At 38.2% G+C, this 24,070-nt stretch overlaps 1 protein-coding gene across 2 annotated transcripts; it reads right to left on the bottom strand.

Moving 5' to 3' along the window:
• Nucleotides 1-9,385: 9,385 nt before the first annotated feature.
• TCF24 (transcription factor 24) lies at nt 9,386-22,693 on the bottom strand. 2 transcript variants are annotated; one of them, XM_054019525.1, is made up of 3 exons: nt 22,535-22,693; nt 17,255-17,664; nt 9,386-11,078 (listed from the first exon to the last, which is right to left on the bottom strand). In XM_054019525.1, exons 2-3 carry the CDS (start codon nt 17,636-17,638, stop codon nt 10,965-10,967), a joined length of 498 nt encoding a protein of 165 aa, XP_053875500.1. In that variant the 5' UTR covers nt 17,639-17,664; nt 22,535-22,693; the 3' UTR covers nt 9,386-10,964. The 2 variants fall into 2 exon arrangements, with proteins under 2 accessions (XP_053875500.1, XP_053875499.1); XM_054019524.1 differs by lacking the exon at nt 22,535-22,693 and adding an exon at nt 18,968-19,066.
• Between the last annotated feature and the right edge of the window lie 1,377 nt (nt 22,694-24,070).

Below are 24,070 nucleotides of genomic sequence, written 5' to 3'. Positions count from 1 at the left end.
TTGTCACTATGCTATATTGCTGTAGGGTAGGTGCAGTTATATGAACTACATGCACTAACTTTAAAGGTTTTACCAGCCACATTATTAAAGAAAAAGCATGCAGAATGAAACACTTTTTCTAAATCCACCCTGTTAGAAAGTGTTTAAATTTTATTTAAATCCACTAGTCAGGAAGACTCGATTTAATCATGGATTTCCACATAAAAGTGTATTCTTGTTGGTTGTTACAACCTTAATACATATTCTTCACAACTCAGAGATAGATGTAGGTTTCATTTTTAGAAGGCATAATTATATATTTTTAAGTGATTTATTTTGAAAACTTTTCAGATTCATTTTACAGCTATATCAGAAAAATGAATGATTGTTTGGTTATTTCATTTACCAAAGGTAATTGAAGCAGATAGTTCACCTCCCAATGACTTCATAAATATCTCTCGTTCAACAACTTAATCGTTAATTTTTGGAGGATTTTCTTGCCCTGCTGTATTAGGAGAAGAACATCACCAAAACAATAAGTTGTTTTATTTAACTAAAGCAACAACGTTGTCTTCTGGCGTTCCCCCCCCCCACAGCAAACCTATAATATTTTAACAAAACAAGCATATGAATTTTTGAATTTAGTTAAACATTCAAGTTTTTTCTTTTTTAAAGATCAGGTTTGTTTTTGTTTCAATTGTTTAACTAAAAGTTAAATATTAAAAAAAAATCAAATAGACTATGTCAGCCAGGTCAACATGAGAAACTTCAAATATTGGCTTCTGCAGCTAACCCAGTTGTCTTCACCTTCATTTTCATGTTTGTTTTTCTCTTCCAGATTATAAACAATCTTTCCTGCTTTTTTAGGTCCCAAACGATTTCTCAATTTGGAATGAATTAGTACAAAGGACGAAAATATTCTCTCTACATCGGCAGAAGAAGCTACTGCTGTTAAAAGTGAGATTCACTTCAACAGTCTCTGAATCCAAGTGCTTAAGTGACTTCTGCCAGTTCACTGGTGTGACTTTCTTTAAAACATCAGCAGCAAACATATACTTCTTGAATGGTTCACCCTTAGCACTGAAGTTTTTTATAGTTGGCAGTATGGAGGGATGATTGCTGGATGTCCACGTCATAGCCAACTCCTCTTCAGCAGTTAAGGTTTGACCCTGGTATTGAGTATAGAAAATATTTGCAAGAAAAGAGCTGGAGATAGGGCGTGTCCCATTCATTTTTTTAATGCTTGTAATTTAACTCTGTCATTGCATTTTTCTCTTTTTAAGATCTCTCAGTTCCTTCAATATTTCAACGGCGTCAGCAATAAAACAGCTATTTCACTGCATTTTGTTCAAAACTACAGAAATAGGCTTCAGGGTACTCAGCATGTGCTCAATGTTTCTCTTAAGCCCAATGTTAAAAACTTTGGCTGTGACAGTGCCATCTATTTTTTCATGATTTTGTTCACAAACTCCTCAGATTAGGCCAGTTCTTGATATAGTGCTCAAAACAGTCTACTACAGAGTTCCATCGCATGTCTTGTGGGTGAGTTAGCTTGGTTCCTCCCGCTTTTTTCAGAGCAGCTGCTGCAAAGTGGTTGTTACAAAAGTATTTTGCAATTTCAACAACATTAGCCTTTATTTCTGGAACACTGAAGTCTTTGGCTAGGAGGTGCATCAAATGAGCACTGCAACCGTATGTTATTAGCTTAGGGCTCTCTTCTAAATAGTTTCTTCTCATCTTAGATACATTTGCAGCATTGTCTGTGACCAAGCTGCATTCTAGACATTTGAACTTTTTTCCCCCCCCAGTTTGTTATAGCTTTTACTGCTACTTCTGATAAGTATTCTGCTGTGTGTGCATTTCCTGATGTATCCATTGTTTCTGTAAGGAAGACATTCCCTTCTTCTGTTGTCACATAAGCACATACAACAGGATCATTGTGGACATTGCTCCACCCATCAGGTTAACAATTTCACTCTCTAGACCTTTTGCACACTACTCAATTTCTCTTCCATATGCTTTATCCAGCAATTTGCCTGCGACATCTGCTCTGTTGGGTGGACTCTATCCTGGTGTTAATAACTGAACCATGTTAATGAAGTGTGGGTTCTCAATCATACGGAAAGGAAAGTTTGTTGCATAAACAAACCAGGCAATTTTGTCATCAGTTACCTCTTTTTGTAATTTGCTGGTTATCGAAAATTTCTCTATGGTTGTTTCTGGGTGATGGAGATTTTTCTTCTTCTTTTTGCTACAGGTGATATACTGTGGGCTATGTGACATACATGATGTGACTAAAACACTGTCATTGGCAGATAACTCTGAAACTATAGAAAATGACTGTGATTTTGAAGGTGGATGGTCTTCAGAATCCTGGATGTTGAGGTTGGATTCCCCTAAACAAAATAAGTCAATGCAGTTATTTAATTATTATTACCATACTGTTCCTTTAGTATTACTCATTGCGTTCACTGACAGTACTACTTTAAAGGTGAAATTGTAAAAGGAAGATCTGCCTATTTCAGCTATTTATTTTTGATCACAACTGCATCTAAAATGTTAGTACCATAGAGTAACAACTATTTTTTGCTCAAACATGAGAATTCAAGAATAGTCCAGAAGGAAGACAGGCAGTCCTTAAGAAAGAAGTATGAAATATAAAAGTTTACAAATCTGAAAATCCTGCATGTTCAGACATGTTTCTTTCATCATCTTCAACGCAGCTTCCTCCTGAGAAGGAACGCTTCTCATAATGTGGCTCTATTCGGGCAACTAGATCTTGCATTTCTTTGTGGCACTGTTTGCATTTCACACGCATGCCTGTTTTACCCACAGGTAGAGGAACTTCATTAAAATATTCCCAAACTGGGTCTTTTTTTACAGCCTGCTGCTAGTGAGAGAATGGTATGGTAGATCTCAAATCAACGAAGGCTACACTCAGAAATACCTCAAGACTTCTGTAATATGCTGCTCAAACAGTTTCACTTTTGTTTCTACTGCCTGTCCCTCCCTTCTCACATTTATTTCCAGACTTCTTCTCCTTGTCCAGATCTATTCTGCGCCCAACAATGTTTTTTTTTTTTTTTTTTTTTGGAAACTTTGCACTTTTAGAGAGCGGTAAGGGATTGACTCTGTGTATACAAATTTGAAGAGGGACAATAGGGTTGAGGTGTGTTATTTCTCACTTCTGTATATTTATTTATTTAAAAACTGTTGCTGTTATCTCTGGAGAGACAAATCCACAGTTTGAGAACTGCAAAACTAAGCATCTCTGATGGTATCTTCTAGACTGAGCACTGAGTCCCATTGGGTAGATAGAAAGATTCTAATTAATCTGTACAGAAGCCCCTGGAACCCCATAAGATTGGGTCCCTAATCCATGAACTATTGACATCAGAGGACTGCATTAATGTTGTATGTTCAATCTTAATTGTGGCATTTCATAGCTTTCGAGTGTTTGACTTTGCAACCTTAACATGTTTTGTATATAATACACAATGTTTATTTTTCTTCTGAGCTGTCAAGATGTAGGAGCGATACTTACACATTTAAATTTAATTAGTAAAGTAATATGTCCCCCAGTTCAAGAGTGGTGAATAGTTCTGATCCTCTGAAAATCTTCTAGGTCCCCAAGGAGCCTATACTAGGAAGTTAGGTTGTAACAGGAAGGAAGTTGCCCATGATGACTGCCTTTGTAGTAGAATTTTCCCTTACTCATATCAAAATGGAGTTAATGCCTGACCAGTGGAAATGACCCAAAGCATAAGTGCATTGTCATTGTGTATGACATTTGTCTATGGATTCTTTTTACTTCAGATGGGATGGTTATTTATTTTAATACACACTTAAACAATAGCATTTATACTTGTGCTCAAGATCAAAGTTCCAAATCTGTGAAAAGTCCATGGTGTATATGCCAGAAACTTTGGCTCTGATCAGATGGAAAATTAATCCACCAAAACTAGGAACACGAAATGTACTGAAATAATTTCTGTGCAAATTATCCAAGTTACTGATGATTCCTGACTGGCATTTTATTACTGACTGGATCAATAAGTGGCGGGGGGAGAAAAGGGGGCTTTAAAAAAAAAATTCTAAATGGTTCATTTCAGCCATTCAAATGGAAATATTTTAACTTTTCTTCATTTTGAAATGTTTCATTTTGACCGTTACAAAGGGTTATTTTGACTATTTCAAAAGATGTTTTGAAACAAAGTTCAAACAAGCATTTAATTATTAAAAATAAACAAAACTTTTTTTTTAAATTTAGTTTTGGGTTGAACAAAACATTTCAACACAAATTTTTACTATTTAATTTTTTTTGCAAGAAAAAAAAATCTGTTTCAGTTTAAGCTAACCCTTTTATTTATTTATCAGTTTGGCCCCCCCAAACCGCTCCCCCCCAAAAAAAAACAAACAATAATTTAGTGATGTCTCAGCATATAGGTGTAAGAGGAATAGCTATGAAACTGCTCTGTTTACTCTGTGTAATAGCCAATTACAGACTGTTTTTATATCAAACAACACAGACCAATTTTCAGTGAGTTATAATTCTTGTCTTATATAAGTAAACACCATAGCAAATTCATCTTTGTTTTAATTTTGCCATTCTTCAATTTGCACAAATAGAATGAATGTTTTGTTCCTCTTAGTGATCTCAAAGAGCTGGCGATTGGAAGGGCATATATTAACAGGGGAAAACATTTAACTGGAGGGCATAGTGTATGTATGGGGTATAGCTGTATGTATGGGGTAAAAGGACTATGTATTAGGTTTTGAATATCCAGGTTATTTGTGTGCATGTGTTTAGATCTATCTATCTGTAGATTAGTTTAAATGTAATATCGTACTGAATGAGAAACTGATGATGGCAGTAAAGGTTTATTAAAACATTTAAACTACTCCATACATGCAGAGTTAATTAAAAATCAGATCTTTTGAGGTTTAACGCAAGACTCAATGCAAACAAAAAAGCTAGTTAGCTGTAAAGCCATTTTAAAAAATGCAATGTATTAAATATATATATCAAATCACCAAATCATCCTTTAATTTTGACTTTCTTTGCATATTTACCAAAACTGTTCTGACCCAAACATTAAGTTTCATTTAGGGGCATTGGAACATAGGAATTGCCATACTGGAACAGACCCAAGGTCAATCTATCTTGTCTCTGACACTGGCCAGCCCCAGTTGCTTCATAGAAAGGTGCATAAAACCCTGCAATAAGTAGTTATGGAATAACCGTCTGCAAGAAAAGGTTTTCTTCTAACCCTAATATATGCACATGTGGACTTATCCCCTGAATCTTATTATTTTTTTAATATTTACTATTATAACACTGGATATTATTATTATCCATAAAAATATCCAGTCCTTTTTTAAATCCGGCTAAGTTCTTGGCCTCAATTATGTGTTTTGGCAAGGAGTTCCTCTGGCTAATTGAGCCTTGTATGAAAAAAATAATTCCTTTTATCAGTTTTGATTTATCCATCTTCAAATGTCATTGAATGTCCCCTTGTTTTTATATTCTAAGAAAGACTGGGAATTTCTATTCAGCCTACTTTCCTACATCATTTTTTGTATACTTTTTTCCATGTGCCCTCTTGTTCATCTGCTTTCTAAAACAAACAGTCCAAACCTTTCAATTGCTTTTTACATGAGAGTTTTTCTGTGCCCCTAATCATTCTTGTTGCCTATAGCAGGGGTGACAACTCACCGGCACAGCGCCACCTGCTGGTCGTCCCGGGAATTAACTTGCCAGCCTCCAGGTGTCTCTCCTTGCTGTTGGCCCCCCATGTCCCTCCCAGACCCCTTCTCTCAGGGTTCTGCCCCCTGCAGTACCCCACAGTCTCTCAGGGTCTCCCCTCCCCAGGGAATCCCCAGCCCCCTAGCCCCACCTCACCTCAGTGGCTACTGCAAGTCACCATCTATCCCCATCTCACTGGGGAAGACTGCAGTCTATACCACTCATTGGCAAGGGGGGTTTGGACCTGCTGCCTCTGCAACCCCCATACCTTTTCCAGCCTTTAGCAAGACCTGCAGCTGGGGGTTTTCCAGGCCAGAGCTCCCCAGCTACTCTGGCCTTCCCCTAGCCCTGCTCCAGTCTAGGTACCCTGCTCAGCAGCCAAGTCTCTCCCTCTCAAAAGGCGAGAGAGAGTATCTCCCCTTAGCTTCTGGCCCCAGCCCTCTTATAAGGGCCAGCTGGGCCCTGATTAAGCTGGCCACAGCTGTGGTCAGGTCAGCGACTCACTCAGCTTCTCACAGCTGTTTCCTCTTACCCTGCTGAAGCCCTCTCCAGGGCTGCTTTTACCCTTCCAGGGCCGGAGCTGGGTGATTACTCCACTACATTGCCTTTATCTGAATTCCCTCTCTTTCTGCTATGTGCTTTTTGAGATGGGGGACCAGTACTGCACACAATATACTAGGTAAGGACATACCATGATTTATATAATATTTTCATATTATTCTCCCTCCTACTCCTTATGCATCCTCATGTTTTGTTTCCTTTTTTAATCTCTGCTGCACATTGAGCAGAGCTCTTCATTGAGCTCTTCACAGTGATGCCCAGGGATGAAATCCTGGCTCCACTGAAATCAATGTGAATTTTGCTATTGATTTCAGTGGGGCCAAGATTTCACCGTATGTCTTTTTTCCTTAACTGATGGCATTAATTTAGAACCCCATAAGGTGTGTGAGAATTTCAAATAATTCTCTTCAGTGGATATTCTTTTGCATTTTTTGAATATAGAATTTCATCTGTCATTTTGTTATCCATTCGACTGGTTTGGTTAGGTACTTCTGAAGTTCCTCACAGTTGTCTACAGCAGTGGTTTTCAAACTTCTTTCCTGTGGACCCAGTGGAAGAAAATTGTTGATGCCCATGACCCAACGGAGCTGGGGATGAGGAGCTTGGGGTATTGGAGGGGCTCAGGGCTGCGGCAGAGAGTTGGGGTGAGGGCTGAGGTGGTGGGGCCAGGAATGAGGGGTTCAGGGTGTGGGAGGGGGTTCTGGGCTGGGGGAGGGGTTAGGGTCAGGAGGGGTCAGGGCTCTGGGCTGGGGGTGCAGGCTCTGGGCTGGGACTTGGGGGGCTCAGGGCTGGGGCAGGGGTTGGGGAGCGGACTTACCTCCAGCGGCTTCTGGTCAGCAACGCAGCCAGGGTGCAGAGGCTTCCTGCCTGTCCTGGCACCACGGACCACACTGCGCCCCAGAAGCGGCCAGCAGCAGGTCTGGCTCCTAGGTGGAGGAATGCAAGCAGCTCCACGTGGCTCTCTCCCGCAGACACTGCGCCCCCCCCCAGCTCCGATTGGCTGGGAGTGTGAAGCTGGTGCTTGGGGCGGGGGCAGCCCGCAGAGCCCAGTGCCCGCGCTGCCTAGAAGTTGGACCTGCTGCTGGCTGCTTCCAGGGTGCATCACGGTGTCGGAGCAGGTAGGTGCTAGCCTGCCTTAGCTGAGCAGCACTGCCAATGGGACTTTTTGTCCTGGTCGGCAGTGCTGACCAGAGCCAATGGGTCGCTGAGCAAGGCTTTACATGCTTACAGGCCTTACAAGTGCCTTACATGCCTCAATCCAGTACTGGGTCATGACCCGAACTTGGAAAAACACTCTTCTGCAGACTTGACCAACCTAACTAATTTTGTGTCATCTGCAAATTTTATCATTTTAATTCTCAACCCCTCTTCCAGATCATTAATATATTAAAAACCACCAGTCCTGGTACAGAATCTGTGGCACTTCACTTTTTTAGCCTTTTTCCATGATGAAAATTGATAAAAATATAATAAACTTTTACTGTATGAATATATATGTATGTAAAACTACCATTTTGCATGTATTTCATCACAAAGCATGTTGGAAATGAACTTTCTGTAAAAACGGTAACATACTCTGGAAGGGCAACTTACTATAGAGGAGTGAATATAGGACTAGGAGCCAAGAGCTCCTCCACTTCTCAACTCTGTCACTGATTTGTTATGTGGCCTTGGAGTCACTTCATTCTTTTTGTGTCTGTTCACATCCAGGCTGTATCTAAATCTTTCTGAGTCTTTCTGCATAACAACTCTAATATACACTGTTTCCTATCCATCACAGCTAAAACTCTAGTCCAGGCTCTCATTGTCTATGTTTCAATTACTGCAGCATCTTTTTCTTTAGCCTTGACAAATTCAGACATGTCCCACTCATTTCCCTTCAGAATGCTGCTGCAAACATCATTTCCCTAGTCCTTTGCTTTTACCACATCACTCCTCTCTTTGCATCCTTCCGCTGGCTCCCCCTTCGCTACTGCATCAAACATAAGCTACTTCCCTCACTTTCAACACTCTTGATGGATGACCTAGCCCCACCCTACCTCTCATCTCATTCACTATCAAAAGGTTGACTTCTGCCTCTGATTAGCCCATGATGCCAACCTCCGTTGCCCACTTGTTAAAGTTTCAAACAAGAACCTTTGTGCTTTCTGCCATGCTACCCTTCATGCTTGGGAGGTGCTCCCCAAAAACAAAGCTCCCTCATTATCCTCCTTCAAATCCTTCCTCAAAACTCTTCTTTTCAGTGAGGCCTGTAAAAAATTTGACAGCAGTTAAGCCACTGGTATGCTGAAACCATTGCCTTTCATGCTGACCACTATTGTCTCATTGTTTCCTTGCACTCCCCCGTTGGCCTTTCTGCATCCATTTGTTGTTGTTTGTGTTTTACTTAGACTTTGTCTACATTACAGGTTACTTAGGTATAACTTATATCGCTCAGGGGTGTGGATGAGCCATACCTTTGCACAAGTCACGTAAGTGATACTGACCTAAGCGCTGGGGTAGACACGCTATGTCGGCGAGAGAGCTTCTCCCACCGACATAGCTACTGCCTCTCTCTGTGGCAGGAATCATGAAGCAGATTTGAGAGCTCTTTCCCGTCGGCTTAGAGTGGCTCCACCACAAGCACAACAGTGCAGCTGCAGCCATGAAGCTGCGCCACTGTAAGTGCCGTGGTGTCCATGTAGCCTTAGACTGTAAGCTTTCTGGGGGACCATCTTTTCTGCTTGTTCAGTGCCTAGCACAGTGGGGTCTTGGTTCATGTCTAGGGTTCCTAGGCACTCTGGTAATACAAATAAATAATAATAATGCTTTCCTATCTGATGGGAGTGTTGTGAGGGTTAATGCTTGTAAAGGGCTCTATCATTAGTAAGTATTGTTATGCATCTTGGGGAGAAATCTCACACTGATAAGAAAAAAATAGTGAAAAGAATTACAGGTCTCAGAGAGATCTTGAATCTGAGAGGCCATTTTTCAGGAGTTGTGTTGTTAGAAGAACGTTCCATCTGTCAGAGAAATTCTCACCTTTGTTATATTATCAATGAAGTTCAGTAGTTATTAATTTCTTAATACACCATCTTTAAATTATACATATTTGAAAAATAGTTTTGTAACAAAATATTTTAAAGGAAAAGGCTGATCTTGTAGTTAAAGCACAGAACTGGGAGTCAAGAGATCCGTGTTCTGTTCCTGGTTTGCTGCATGCTTCCTATATGACATTGGGCAACTCACTTAGGCCACTATTACAAATTTATTTACTGATTTTGGGTGTCCACTCTGATTTTGGATGACACCTAGGACCTAAATTGCTGAGGGGCTGAGCATTCTTATCTCCCACTGAAATGCTTAGCTCTTCTGAAAGCGAGACCATAAGTGTCCTAAGTGGGACACACAAAAATTGAAGCACCAAAATTAGTGGGCACTTTTACAAAACTTGATCTCTCAGTGCTTAATTTCATTAATCTGTGAAATTGAATTGTGAGGCCTAAATCATTAAGACAGCCTCAGATGGAAGTTACTATAAAGGTGCAAAGTATGATTATTATAAAAGTTTGTTTCCTGTGCAATCGGAAATTAAGCTGATGCAGATTGTAAAAAATTAATTTGCAGCCTAGCTGAATTTATGTAGAAGTTTCTAATTAAGAATATTTAATAAAATGTTAGTTTTAGCATCAACAGTAAGTTGTGTAGACCATGTACAAAGTTTTACATAATGGAAACTATTGAATGATATCTCACTATGTATTTAATTTCAGATACAGTTGCCTATTTACAGCAAATGTTTGAACTGAACAGGGTGTCGTGAATCAGCCTAACATAAAGGCTCAGTTTTCTTGAATACATCACATTCCTTAAAGACAAAGTAAATAATTCCTGCTATGTAAGCAAACAAATTATACCTTTGAATTAATCCCCAAACACATTTTGTACATTTCAAACCATGTAACGTGTGACACCATAATACAGACCAGTACAAGCAATGTTTAATTTATATTGTAAACATATATTACTGCTACATTTAATCTACAAAGCAGTTTGCATTTGTTTATGTGTGTCGGGGGGTGTGGATTACAGGACACCTTTCACATGACAATGAACATACATTCACATTTTCAGAGAAAATTCAGAAATTTAAGATCTTAGATTATTAGGGTGAAATCCTGATCCTATGGAAGTCAGTGGGAGTTCTGCCATTGACTTCAGTGGAGCCAGGATTTCATCCACAGTGTAGAAAGTGTATATCTCTTTGGACTTGTTTGTATTTCTTTAGACATCCTTGTGTTTGCTTTTTAGTTGAAACTTGCAATGCACTGTATATAGTTTTATATTGCATTTGTTCCTACATAACATATTCTGTGAATCCTTCGTTCTGGGTATGGTACAGTACCTACTCTGTATTGATGCATTAAGAGTATCACTGCATTGCCCGCTGCTTTAAGTTAGTTCTGAGTGCAATTGTCTGTCAGTTTTGCCCACCCATTTTGGACATCACCAATCTCCACCACTGCTAGGGACAAATTAAATTTCACATTTACTTGATGTGGCTTTACATGCATTTAAGAATCAATTCTCTCTCATCCATTAACAATATATCAGAAATTAGAGTTTGTCTGAAAATGTGTTTTAACTTAAATATATCTGGTGTAATAAATATCATAATTTTCAAAAAGGACAAGGTAGATTAGCTTTGTGAATTTGTTGATGTTTCTCCTTGGTTTGCATTTTCCGCTTGCACTGAGTGATTCAAAAACTGTCCTGTAGCTCCAATATATAACCTGGATCGCATTGGCCATTTCTGAAAGACAGGATACAAACAAGGTGTCCAAAAAGTGAGTCTCTCTAAAACATGTGATATGATTTCTGAAATATAAATGAATGCAAAACTTCAAACAGTAATGAAGTCACAATAAAATAGATACAAAAAAGTCTATGGTTATCTCCAAAAATGTTTGGTTTTCATGTCAGTGCTCAAATAATAATGAACAAAATTATTGAAAACTGTATAATGTAATCTCACTGTATAATGTAGAGTTGCTGAAAATCCCCATGAACCAACAGGAAAAAAATGGTAAATTGTATTCATGTGCAGAATGTAAACAAATGTTGTAGCTGTATATTAGGTAAAAACAGAACATTCCTGTATATGGCAACGGGAATTCTATTTTGAGCTTGTGGTGACAAATCACTTAGGCCGTCATCCTAATGTTTGGGCGGATTGCTGCATCTATGAAGAACCCAGTTGACTTCAGTTTTTCCACATGCTATCAATTGCTGTATCGGAGCCTGAAAACTGACTACATAACAATGGCACTTAACTCAATATCTCTGCTCCCTATCAAAATCATATCTGATCACTCACGATTTTTTATTCCTGTTGGCTCTTGCAGAGCCAACACAGTTCTAGGAGAGAAAGCTGGAATGTATTTCTTCTTGTTCATTATCAGAACAGTTTACTTATTTCCAATTACACGGCAAATAATTTACATTGTACAAATCTACTGACAGCACTGTGGTTGTACAGTTGGCATTGAGGGCATAACTTCAGGTATTGGAATTACATAGATACAAATGAGGACGATATTTAGGATGCATGAGAAGGAAAGAACTCGGATTCTGGGTTGATTCTGTAGGGCTGGGCATTAGAAAAGCCAACCTTTTCTAGACATTTGATATAGAAATAGCTGAGACACAATAAATAAGGCACCACACGATGCTATTTGTACAATGACACTTTTCAGAGCAGAGCTGCACCTTCAGTGTCATTCTCATGAGGTTGACTTCAGTAGGGCCAGGATATCATCCATGGTTTATAATGGCATCAGAACCCATCAAGAAAACTCAGATTTAATATCAGTAAAATAAGAGGGACAAATAAACAAACATGGATATATAGGCATAATTTCATTGAGGAGTTCTGGTGTAAGAGTAGCACTCTCATGTCTTAAATCCAACACTGAATTTCTACTATCACATATATGGTACCACTATATCCTGGTTTTGTAATATTAGACATGCTGATTGAGATTTCAAAGTAGTGCAGGGCATTTAACCATTAATCTTCCAATTTCAAAATTATTGTGTATTTTCATCTTCAAAATTGAGTTTCCATTGTCACATATACGGAACCTATTTTTCTATTTCATATTTTTAAATAAAAGTTAGTGATTAAGATTTCAAAGCAGTTCAGGGGATTTAGATACACAGTTTTTTGGGGGGGGTATTTATTTATTTATAGCCACTTTATGGCTTAATATTTTTAACATTGCTACTTTTGTGGCAACCCCCTTCCCCGTCTCCCCACTGTTTTTGTAGAGGTGCATTTTTTTAAATTTATATTTCTGCAGCTTTTGTAGTTTCTGTTTTATTATAAAAGGATTTAGAGGGTTTTTTTTTCTAATTTTGGTTTTTGCTATATATTATGTTTTTTAGTTTTTATGTAAAAAGATATTGAATTTTATAAAAACATTGAGGTAATAAAGCCAGATAAAACTAGCTACTTGTGTTTGGCTTGAGAGGGGAAAAAATAGTAATTCAGCAAAGATTGCTGGGAAACATTGGCAGCTGCTTAAAAAGTGTGTTGGTTAGTTTTTTGCAACTTTGAATGAAAGATTTAAATGGATTTTTGGTGGAATTTTTAAAAAGCTAATTAATTTTAAGCATACCAAATGGTGATTTACAATCCAGGAGTGTTTGTTTAGGTTTTAAAACCTTGCATAATTACAAAAATGTATTTTAAATATTTTGCTTAATACGTTTGGTGTTGCTCAAATTATTTTTTAGATAACTATACCCAGATTACATTTTTTACTTGTACATTTGGAGGCAGTTAAGTTTAAATGGAACCTCCCCCTTTTTTCTTAGTCATTTTGACTAAATTGTTTATAATTATATCATTAGAAGTATTGGTTTTGTTGTTGTTTTGTTTTGGCCTACAGTAATTATTTACAGACCATTTTGGGGGGGGGGGGGAGGAATGGTCTCTTTTTTTTTTTTTTTAGAATGGCTGTACAGGTTTTTGGAGACAAAAGCATTGTGGTGGTAGTTGTTACCACCTGACCTTTCATTGCATACATTATTTGACTAAGAGGGTTTAACCAGGCGAGAATGCACTAAGTTGTACTGTGGTAACCATGTTTTATTATTAAAATTAAGCAATCTTTACATTTACTTTTATGTTTAATACTTCTATTGTACTAACTTGCTTGATATTTTTAGCACATTGTAAAGTTTTTAACTTCTGCATAAATGCTTTAACGTTTTACTTTAAAAAAATTGTAAAGTGACGTTTTTAGCCAATGTTTTTGGTGGCTTTGAGCTTATTTTTGTGCTTTTTTGCACATATTTTTAGCTGCAATTACTTTTTTTTTTATGATTGCCCCGGGTTTTATTTTTTTAAATGTTAGTGGCATTTAACAGACCTTTTTTGTGCTCTACCAAGCATTCTTTTCCATAGGTATTAAAAGTACATTTTTTTATGTTACTGAATTTTTAGGAGAGAATTTTATACTATATTTTAGTAACATGGATTTTTTTCTTGCATTTCTTGTCTAATACTATTTTCTGGAGTTCATTTTCCACCCAGTCCCTATCCCTTTCCTGTTGAGTCCATAGGAACCTCCTTTAAATCTAACCCACTCCTCCAGTGCCCTGGAAACCTCCTCAAATTGAAATTCTTTCAGTGCCATTGCTAAACTGCTGAGTTGCAATCCTTGAGAGTAAAACTACATGTATAATAAACTAAGTTACCTGCTCCAGATGAATGGAATTTGGAATCTTAGTCACGGAACCCTATGTTAGGATTTTTTTTAAGACCATTTTTTACTTGACTTTCTAAGAATGTACTTAGACTTTAGATTTTGTTACTTAGGTATTTTTTATTTGGCATACAGCAGAACTATGCTAAGTTGATTAGGGTGTACCACACATCCAGAGTTATACAGAAAACCTTATAGATACACACACACACACACACACACAACATTGCATTTACTATACATTGCATTACATGCTTAGTTATTTCGTAGGAACCAATTTTTTTACAGCATGCTTTGTTCACACACTGTTCATATGTGACTTATTCTTTACCTTATTTTATGTTTTAGGCTTATTTTGTTTATTGTAAATTTTTAGGGTGTTTCCCCTTGTTGTAGTTAGTTCAAACATTTTGGTTTTTTAGCTTATTGACTCATTTACCTATTTTAGTTACCACAGACATTTTGTTTTTAACCTGATAATTTATTTCCCCTCCTAATGCTAACTTCCAAAAAATGAGGATTTACCCGTAAGAATGGTCCTACTGGGTCAGACCAAACATCCATCTAGCCCAGTATCCGGTCTTCCCACAGTGGTCAGTGCCAGGTGCCCAAAGGGAATGAACAGAACAGGTAATCATGAAGTGATCTATCCCCTGTCACTCATTTCCCCCAGAGCACTGCTTTACCCTGTTATATCTGAATTTGTGTTATATCAGGTCACATTATATCGGGGTAGAGGTGTATTCAAGATGTGGGCGTACCATGGATTTATATAGAGGCAACATGGTATTTTCTGACCTATTATCTATCCCTTTCTTAATTATTCCCAGCATTCTGTTCACTTTGACTGCCGCTGCACACTGAGCTGATGTTTTCAGAGAACTATCCACAACGACTCCAAGATCTCTTACTCGAGTGGTGACCCCATCATTTTATATGTATAGTTGGGATTATGCTTTCCAATGTGCATTACTTTGCATTTATCAACATTAAATTTCATCTGCCATTTTGTTGCCTAGTCACCCAGTTTTGTAAGATCCTTTTGTAGCTCTTTGCAATCTGCCTGGGTCTTAACTATCTTTTGTAATTTTGTATCATCTGCAGATTTTGCCACCTCACTCTTTACTCCTTTTTCCTGATCATTTATGAATATGTTGAATAAGACTGGTCCCAGAACAGACCTCTGGGGGACACCACTGTTTACCTCTCTCCATTCTGAAAACTGACCATTTATGCCTATCCTTTGTTTCTTATCTTTTAACCAGTTACCAATCCATGAGAGCACATTCCCTCTTATCCCGTGGCAGCTTACTTTGCGTAAGAGCCTTTGGTGAGGGACCTTGTCAAAGGCTTTCTGAAAATCTAAGTACACTATATCCACTGAATCCCCTTGGTCCACATGCTTGTTGACCCCCTGAAAGAATTCTAGTTTAATTACTTATGTTAAGCCAGGCCTACAACTGTCTATTAATTTTAAAATTATAAAATAAAAACAAGGATATTTGGCTCACTTTGAAAGGCAATAAAATATCTTTCTCAACATTTTTATTACAACAAATCTGATATTATGAGATATGAAATGGATCACTATCTATTAAGGTATCTGAAAATTATCTATGTTAATATCTTTAAATGTAATCATGTTTCTTATTCAGCATATATAAATTGTACTTGCATTTTTATTTTAACTTTCATACATTTGTGTATGGTAAATATTTGCTTGTGTATTGTAACTGTAGATCTGATAATCTCAAATGTTCACATCTAGAGCTTTATTAAAAGTGAATACTGTGATTTGACCACAACATACTTTTTTGTATTACCAACACCAATTTAAAAACAAAATTACTATTGAGAGGATTAGAAAATGAGCCAACTATTCAGTTTATTATAGTAGCCAGAGAACTGTGCATCTGTATAGTTTGACTGCCCATATTCATTAAATGCTTCCCCGGATTCTGTCTTTTTTTTTTTTAATGGTTTCCAAATATTACAAGAGCTAATCCTGCTCACTGCACTCAGTCAGCTAGTTCCATTGAAGTCAGTGGGGTGAGTCATGTCAGTAAGGGGCAGAATCTGTCCCGAAATACAAATAGTGACTATTCCATGAAATATAGCCAACTTCAAGTTAAAACTTGATTTAATGGATTAAATATTAGATGTTTTGTTTTCTTAAGTCTCTACTTTTTCTAACTGATTTAAGTGAATCTCTTGTGCTTATAATGCCATGTGAACCAGTAACCTACATCTCTGAAAATGTACATTTATTTTTAAAGTATGAACAATTACAGTTTCAGTACTATGAACATGAACTCTCCTTAACTGTCTTGGGAATTAATATTCAAGGACCTTGTGGGAAATCAGAGAACATTTCAAGATTAGTCCTAATTGAATCATCCTGAATTCACCAGAATCTTACATGTAAAAAAACCAAAGTATTCTTAACACACACAAAAAAACAAAAAAAACCCATGACATTAGAATTGAAGGAAAATAATTGAAGATATATAAATTCATCTGTCCAATGCATTTGAGAACTTTTTTTTATCCCAAACTACTCCTTCATGATAATGCTTCCCCCCCCCCTGCCCTGCAGCCTCACAAGTTTTTCTGAAGGAGAGCTAACACTATGGTTAAAAACTAGAGTGAATGCTTAACAAAGAGACCTTAAAGTGCCCTTATATATTGAATGCATAGGCAGCCAAGAAGAATTAGTGCCCCACCTAACATCTTGACCTAAACCTGCGACTGGATCAGTGAGAGAAAGCGAACAACCCTACTTATAGCACCAAGCACTGTACTGTTTGGAATCATCTTATACCCACGTATAGTCACTAGAATTGGTACTAAAAGATTTTGTGACCCATACTCTGGGCTTCTATTACTACCTTAACAGTGAGCCTTTGCACTAGGCCCCAGTGTCCTACTGCTGCCCATTTCATTCAGTTGTGCCAGCTTTAACTATGCTAAAGAGCTTGGGCTTTTGTATTTTAAACCCTGATCCAAAGCCCATTGAAATTAGTGGAAGGACTCTCATTAACGCCAATGTGTTTTGGATCAGGATCATTGAAATCGGTGGGAGTTTGGAGCCTAAATACCTTTGAGGATCTGGTCCTTGGTGCCTAAAGATTGTGGTGATTGGAACTACTCCTATTAGACGTTATTTTTGATTTAGCAAGGTAAATATGAAGATTCTGGCTGTCCCTCAGCCGCTTACCTTGACCGGGTGCAGGTAGCCATCCCCTCTCAGGGTGCCCAAGCCCTCCCCAGGCAACTCTTCCTCATCCTGTAGGCTACGGGTGAGGTGTGCAATATAGGTGGTGGCCAGGAGCAGCACATCCAACTTGGAGAGCTTGGTGTCAGGTGGCACAGAGGGCAGGGTCCTCTGTAGCTCCAGAAAGGCATGGCGCAGGGTCTGCACTCGGCTACGCTCCCGGGCAGCATTTGCAGCTGCTGGTCTCCCAGCAGTTGCCCCAACTCGTTGTCCGGCTGAGGAGGAGGAGCAGGAATCACTGCCAGATGCTGGGGGCAGCAGTGAGTCAGGCTCCAAACAAGAGCTGGAGATCTCCTTGCTGTTCTCAGATACATTTCTACAGTCCATTTGTGACTTCCCAGGTGGACAGGGACCTGTAATCAACAAGAGCAGCTCTGAAACCATCCAACCCCTGCAGCAGTAACAGTGCTGCAAACCCATGGTGAAGCTCAAAAACTTCAGCAAGAGAGCAAATAGACCTTCACTTGCAGTGCAAAACCTTTCTGTCCCAAACCCACATGCATGTACTCAAGTGTAACATAAGCCATCTAATACACTGGGACAGGAACTGTGGATGACAACTTCATTCCTCTGACACAATGGACCTGTCTACAGCAAGAATGTGTACAAGAGAGCTTTCTTAGGAATCAGTCCAAGACTGTGGAAACAACTTCCACAGGATCTAGGAACTACCAAAACCTCAACACCTTCCATTCAACTGGAAGGTTCACTTCTTCAACCTTGTCTTTGTTAATATAAACACATCATATATTATATAAATTCTCACATGATTTTCTCCCTGAGAAAGGGAAGACAGAAAGAAGGAAAGACCATGTTTGACTGATGCCAGTAATGTCACTTGCACTATTGGTTGTTGTATAAGGAATAGAATAGAAACCCCAAAAGATGTCAACTAGAGCAAACAGCAGGATTCCTACCTGCAGAACTGTGGATCACTGCGTTAGTATGCAGTGTTATTTTATCTGTGTTGGTCCCAGGATATTAGAGAGACAAGGAGGGTGAAGTAATATCTTTTTATTAGACCAACTTCTGTTGGTGAGAGAGACAAGTTTAATATCCTGACATGGCTACAACAACACTGCATACCAGTTTTTTGTTTATAATTTCTGTTTTGTTATTTGATATTTTAAAAACATGTCTCATGAAAGATCCCATTTCTAATCTATTTTCTAATCTCATAGGGCCATACTTCAGTGAAGTGGTGGAGAGCCGACAGAAAGCAACGAATTAATGAGGGCAGAATTTGACCCATTATTATGTAAGACCAGAAACAGGCCATGAATCCTTTCATGTCTGAAATTGTTTAAGGATCATTATGCTAGTTCTGTCCTCTACATTTAAATTTATTTTAAATGTAAACTTTATTCCAGTTTGGTTTTTTTTGTCTTTGTGCCAGAGGACATAAAACTGGCCCTTGAAAACAAAAACAAAAATCATTTGGAGAGAAGCGCAGAACAGTCAGTGAAAAATTCCTTCCTGACTTTCAGAAAGGACTGTCAGATAATCCCAGTCACAAAACTGACTAATATTCCTTTAATTTATTCAGTCCCATATAGTAACCCAAGTTTTGCTTTAACTACATTACTACTATACTTGACTCCACCATCTCAGCTGGCAGTCCTTTTCACCAATTCACCACTCTCTGTAAAATAATACCTCCTGAAGGACCTGATTCTGCAGCCTTTGCTCAGGCAAAACTACTGAATGTATGCCAGATATTTCATATATGACAGGGACTGGTTCTCCCAAGTTGGAGATCGGCAGTCATTAGTGCTCTCCTGTGTAAACAAAAACAAACAAAAAGTTAAATCCAAAGACATTGTAATCTGATTCTGCAAAGCATTTAACCATATGCTTAAGTCCCATTGAAGTCATCATATTATAGGATGGAGATGACAGTAGTGAACAAAGTCAAAAGGGCTATGGGGAGGAAGAGACAGAGAGGAACAGGCAGAAAAGAAAAAAAGAAGTGGAAATAGAAGAATGAGGCTTATAGCTCAGCTCTTTTACATTGTCCTCTCTAATTTGATGATGGTGTATGTGGGTGCATGCATGAATGTTATTTTGTTTATTTTGCTGTGATTGATTTGGAATTAGTTTGGCTCAGAAGAATATATCAGATAATATGTTTGAATATACTTGTTCACTTACATTTTTGTTTAGAGTATGATATTATTATTATTATTTACAAAATACTTTTACTTGGGTTGTAAGTGCTTGTAATTCAGAGGAAAATCTCCCTATAGGTGTTAATCTTTCATTGTGAAAATTAATAAAATATTAATTATGTAAGTAAGAACTCTCACTGTAGTCCCTGTGAACTTTTTGTAAGTAAAGACTTGAGGATTGATAAAGAGTTATACTGGTACAATGGAGCTTAGTTATACCCTGGTAACTTATATCCAAAAACCTAGTTTCCTCATCTTTCTCGTTCTCACTCTCTGAGGTGGGGAGCACTCCACAAAGTACATTTGCTGAAATCCTGACTCCACTGGCGTCAATGGCAGAACTCCCATTGACTTCAGTAGGGCCAAGATTTTACCTGTGCACTGATTCTAGGTTTTAGATCAAGTATGTAACAGTACCCTGTAGTGTAGACCCAAAAAAGTGTAAATGGGAAAATACAAAAAATATAAAGTATTTTTGTTTATAGTAACATCCGTAATCAATGAGTTAGCTGCTTTCTGAACCCAGAGCTAGACTGTATTTGTTATGAAGTGTTGCTCAATAGATTAATTGTTTCCAAAGAGGTTCAAATGTGTGTGCTCAAATTTCATACTTGGGATTGATCCTGCATTTTCTGCACACCCAACATTTTCTACATGGACTTCCTTAATGGGCCTCTTAAAGAGACATGTTCCAAAATACAGTCTATTTGAAAACAAAAATGTATAAAGCCAATGGCTAGCAAAAATTTCCCATTTAATTTGTTTTTAAAATTCCACTGGAAACAGCTTTTTTTTGTTTTTTTTTTTTTGTTTGTTTTTTTGCTTTAAACAAATAAAACATTCCCTTGCCATACAGGTATTTGCAAACCCAAACATTACAGCATTGTGTACAGACTAATCTTAAAATGAAATAGTGAAAGTAAATTAGAAAAACATCTTTCTGTTTTAATAGTCTAAGGTGTTACTTGTATATGCTTTAAATGTATGATGTTACATGGACATCATCAATTTGAAATCTAGTCAATTTACAACAACAACTAGTTAAAAGTAGTTTCAGGTACTACATCATTCCTAAGCCCTTCTGCCCATTTTTTGTGGTTTTACAATCACATTTTCTTATTTGCAAAATATTTTTCTCTCCCTTGTTCCTGTGTGAGAGAAACATTCAGACAACAAGGGAATCTGATTATCTAGTTAACTGTACAAGAAAAACAGTGAAAATTAGTGTACAAAATAAACAAACTGGAAAAATATGGAGAGAACATTTTGGTAATTGATTTAGAGCACTCTTCAGGTGTTAATTGCAACAATAATAGGTATAAAAATTTCAGACTGATTTTTTTAAACCGATGATGTCCATTTTATCTGTCTGAGACCGTTTAAGTGGAAATATTTTGATCTTACACAATGAAACATTAAATACTTGTATGTCTGAATGAGATGTGTGTGTGTGTGTGTGTGTGTATATATATATATATATATATACACACACACACATTCTGCAAGACGTGTTTCATATATTTATACACACACATTGTGCAAGATATGTTTTATATACATATATATATATATAAAAAATACATTTTGCACAATGTGTGTGTGTGTGTGTATATATATATATTAGTCAATTTAAATATATACACACACACGCCTTGCACAACATGTAAGTGCACACAAAGTAATACACACTATTAAATAGAAATCTATGTAGAATGTGCAGCAATGGCCTTTATTATATATGCAGAAAAAAGTTAAATATTACCTTTTAAATATTTATCACAAGTCTTAAAAAAAAATTCCAATTGTGGCTAATGTGTTATCATTATACCTCAAGTCTTTCCTTTCAAAATCTGTTTCTCTCTTTGCAAATAGATTTGTCCCAGTTCTGCATACCATTTTCTATTTAAATCCACATTTTAGACAAGGTTACTTTTGACAACTTCCCTTCCTGTGGGATTTTTTCAGATGCTAATGATTTCATTTATTTCTGGTACATCAACAAACAAAATTACATACAAACATTCAAAAGTTGGCACACACAACGAGTTCTTGGCTGGACAGATGTGGCAATTTTTTTCTAGCTTTGGACATTGACTTGAACTTTTAGGGGATTTTTTTAAAATTGAAAAATGATAAAGAAATGAGGTGTAATTCTATTCAATGTTAAATACTTGGGATCTTTATCTGCATTATCTACCTCCACCCCAAACTTCTGCCTAACAGCCTTCCCCCTTCTCGGGCATGTTTGTTAGCTAACAAAGGATCAGGTTGGTATATATTAAAGAGGGGATATTTAAATGGACTAAAAATTGTGCAATTTTACTAAAAATTGTGCAATTTAGTACAGTTTTATCTATTCTGTTACAATAAATACTATGGAACTTACATTGATTAAGTTAGACTTCAATACAGTGTATGAATTAGGAAGAGCTTTACTAAAGGAATATTTTAATTTTAAATCGTGAAGCCAGCAATTTAAAAGCTCTGCGGCAAAATCTATTTAATTTAATATAAAGTGTTATAAAAAAATGGAGAGTGATATTTTTATTGGACTGATCGCATTCCTCTAAAGACATCAGCTTTCCTGAATACCACTTTCTCTTTTGAAAAGCTTGTCTTTTATTTTTAGTTCGTTCAAATAATTGAGACCAGCAAAAACTTTTATAAATGTCCTTTTTTATCTGTTGGACCCACGTGATCATTTATCTGACTATTGCACTAAACAGAAAGAGTTGACAGCAATGGTGGTACTTTTGTAACTTACATTGCTTCTTACTGTACAGGATTTTCAGCAGTGCAACTTTAAACAAAATGTTTTCCTCTTTCAGACTCTCAGGAACAGAGGCGAGCTCAAGGATGGAAGCCTCAAGGCATTGAGTCTGAACGGGACTTACTGGTAAATCAGCTCTAACTCTTATGTAATATTAATTGAAACAGGATGTTCTGTGTTGTATAAAATATTATAATTGGAATTCATAAAGCAAAACCCCTCGTGGAGCTTGATCCCAGAGCCAATGCTAGGGAGATCTCAGTACGCTACTGAAGGGTGACTTACTTTTTCCTCTTGGCGCTGCCCGGAGCAGGGAGGGAGGAAGGGGAGGGCTGGCGGGCGCTGATTCAATCCGGACTGGGAGCGGAGCTCTGTCTAGTCTGCGCGGAGCTTGCAGCCTCCCTACTTCTGCGGTCACATTGTCCCTTGTCTCCCACAGACAGATGCCGGCAGAGCCTTTTATAAGGCACGGGGAGGGCTGCCTGCAGTGGGGAACCCGGAGCTCACCTGAACGCCAGTCCCCTTCGCTCCGCAGCCCGCTGCTTACGGGAGCGGCCGCCCACTTCCCCACGAGTCATTAATCAAGCTGCAGTCCAGCGGCAAGGGAGTGGGGCGGGGCCACCCCTCCTCCCGGGAGACACCCCAGGCGTCTCCCCGGGGCAAAGAGAGAGGACCAGGGACAGCTGCCCATGAACGTCAGTGACCTGAGAGAAGTGGCCGTTTGGCTCCCAGCCTGGGAAATCTGGGCCAAGGAAGTCTGGCGCTACTTTACTTCTTCCAGCGTTGCAATGGCGGGGGGACCCTGGAGCTAAGAAAGCAAACGGGGTCCTTTCCGTTTCCTTCGGGGGGACCGCGGCTCTGAGCTGGGGGATTTGAGAGCAGCCAGCCACAGCCCGATAGCTGGGCAGATTCTCTCCCATTGCTACACTTGGATTCTGGACTCCCGTGACACCGTAACAGCACGGGGCTCCTGCCACAGCTGACAAAAGAAACAGGCCTGTCAATTAGCATAAATGAACACTGAGATCATGGCTCCCAACCCCGTCCTATTAACAAATACTATAATACAAGTGAAATAATTAATAATAATCGCCTCCTCTGCTTTAGTGCATCGCATGCAATATATTAAAGAGCAAAGTTTAAGACCTCTAGGCACAAGCTTTTTACTGGGAACCTATCAATCAAAATACAGCTTTAAAGGAATGAAATTAACAGGAAATGTTATTACAAAACATGGCTCTGAGGGGCTTCGTTCCAATAATTTCGAAATCCATCTTAATGAAATTCTGGTTTGGGGGAAGAGGGAAACAGACTCCCTTATTCCTAGAGCTACGATTTGTTCAGGTCTTAGGACCGATAAATCCTATTAAAAACATTAGGTTATTTCGGTTTTAGCTGTATGATTTCACAGCTTGTCATTAGCGCACCCTGACTGATCATTTCCTGTGCGTATTTAATTTCTATTGTCATTACTGCTTCTTTCTCCAAACCTGGCAGTTATTAACCAGGACTGAGAAAATGATCCCTCTGCCAGATTGTATTTGAACTAAAAGTTTGTCGTGAGCTTTCCGTAGAAAGAAACAGAGCTGGTACATAGGGTTAAAAACTATTGATGGCTACATCTGAGCAGGAGATACGGAGCACAGTGCGAATGGATGCTCTCAACAAAACATTAACAAAAACGTAATCTCATGCAAGAAAAAGGAAATAGTTCAGAGACCAATGAATTAATCATCTTTCTATTGAAAGTCTGGCCTTGGGAGTCTCTGTGCGAATGAAAGGAATGACTATAGTCTCTAGGTGCAAATGCTGAAATTGTTC

Source organism: Malaclemys terrapin, chromosome 2 (assembly GCF_027887155.1).
Source record: "Malaclemys terrapin pileata isolate rMalTer1 chromosome 2, rMalTer1.hap1, whole genome shotgun sequence".
NCBI classification, from domain to species: Eukaryota; Metazoa; Chordata; order Testudines; family Emydidae; genus Malaclemys; species Malaclemys terrapin.
This window is presented reverse-complemented; position numbering and strand designations above follow the sequence as displayed.

Bases quoted from the DNA above. Each gene is read 5' to 3' on its own strand.
- TCF24 (XM_054019525.1), bottom strand. From the start codon at position 17,638: ATGGACTGTAGAAATGTATCTGAGAACAGCAAGGAGATCTCCAGCTCT. The intron at 11,079-17,254 runs GTAAGCGGCTGA...CCTGTCTTTCAG, and splicing joins GCTACCTGCACCCGGTCAAG to AAATGGCCAATGCGATCCAG.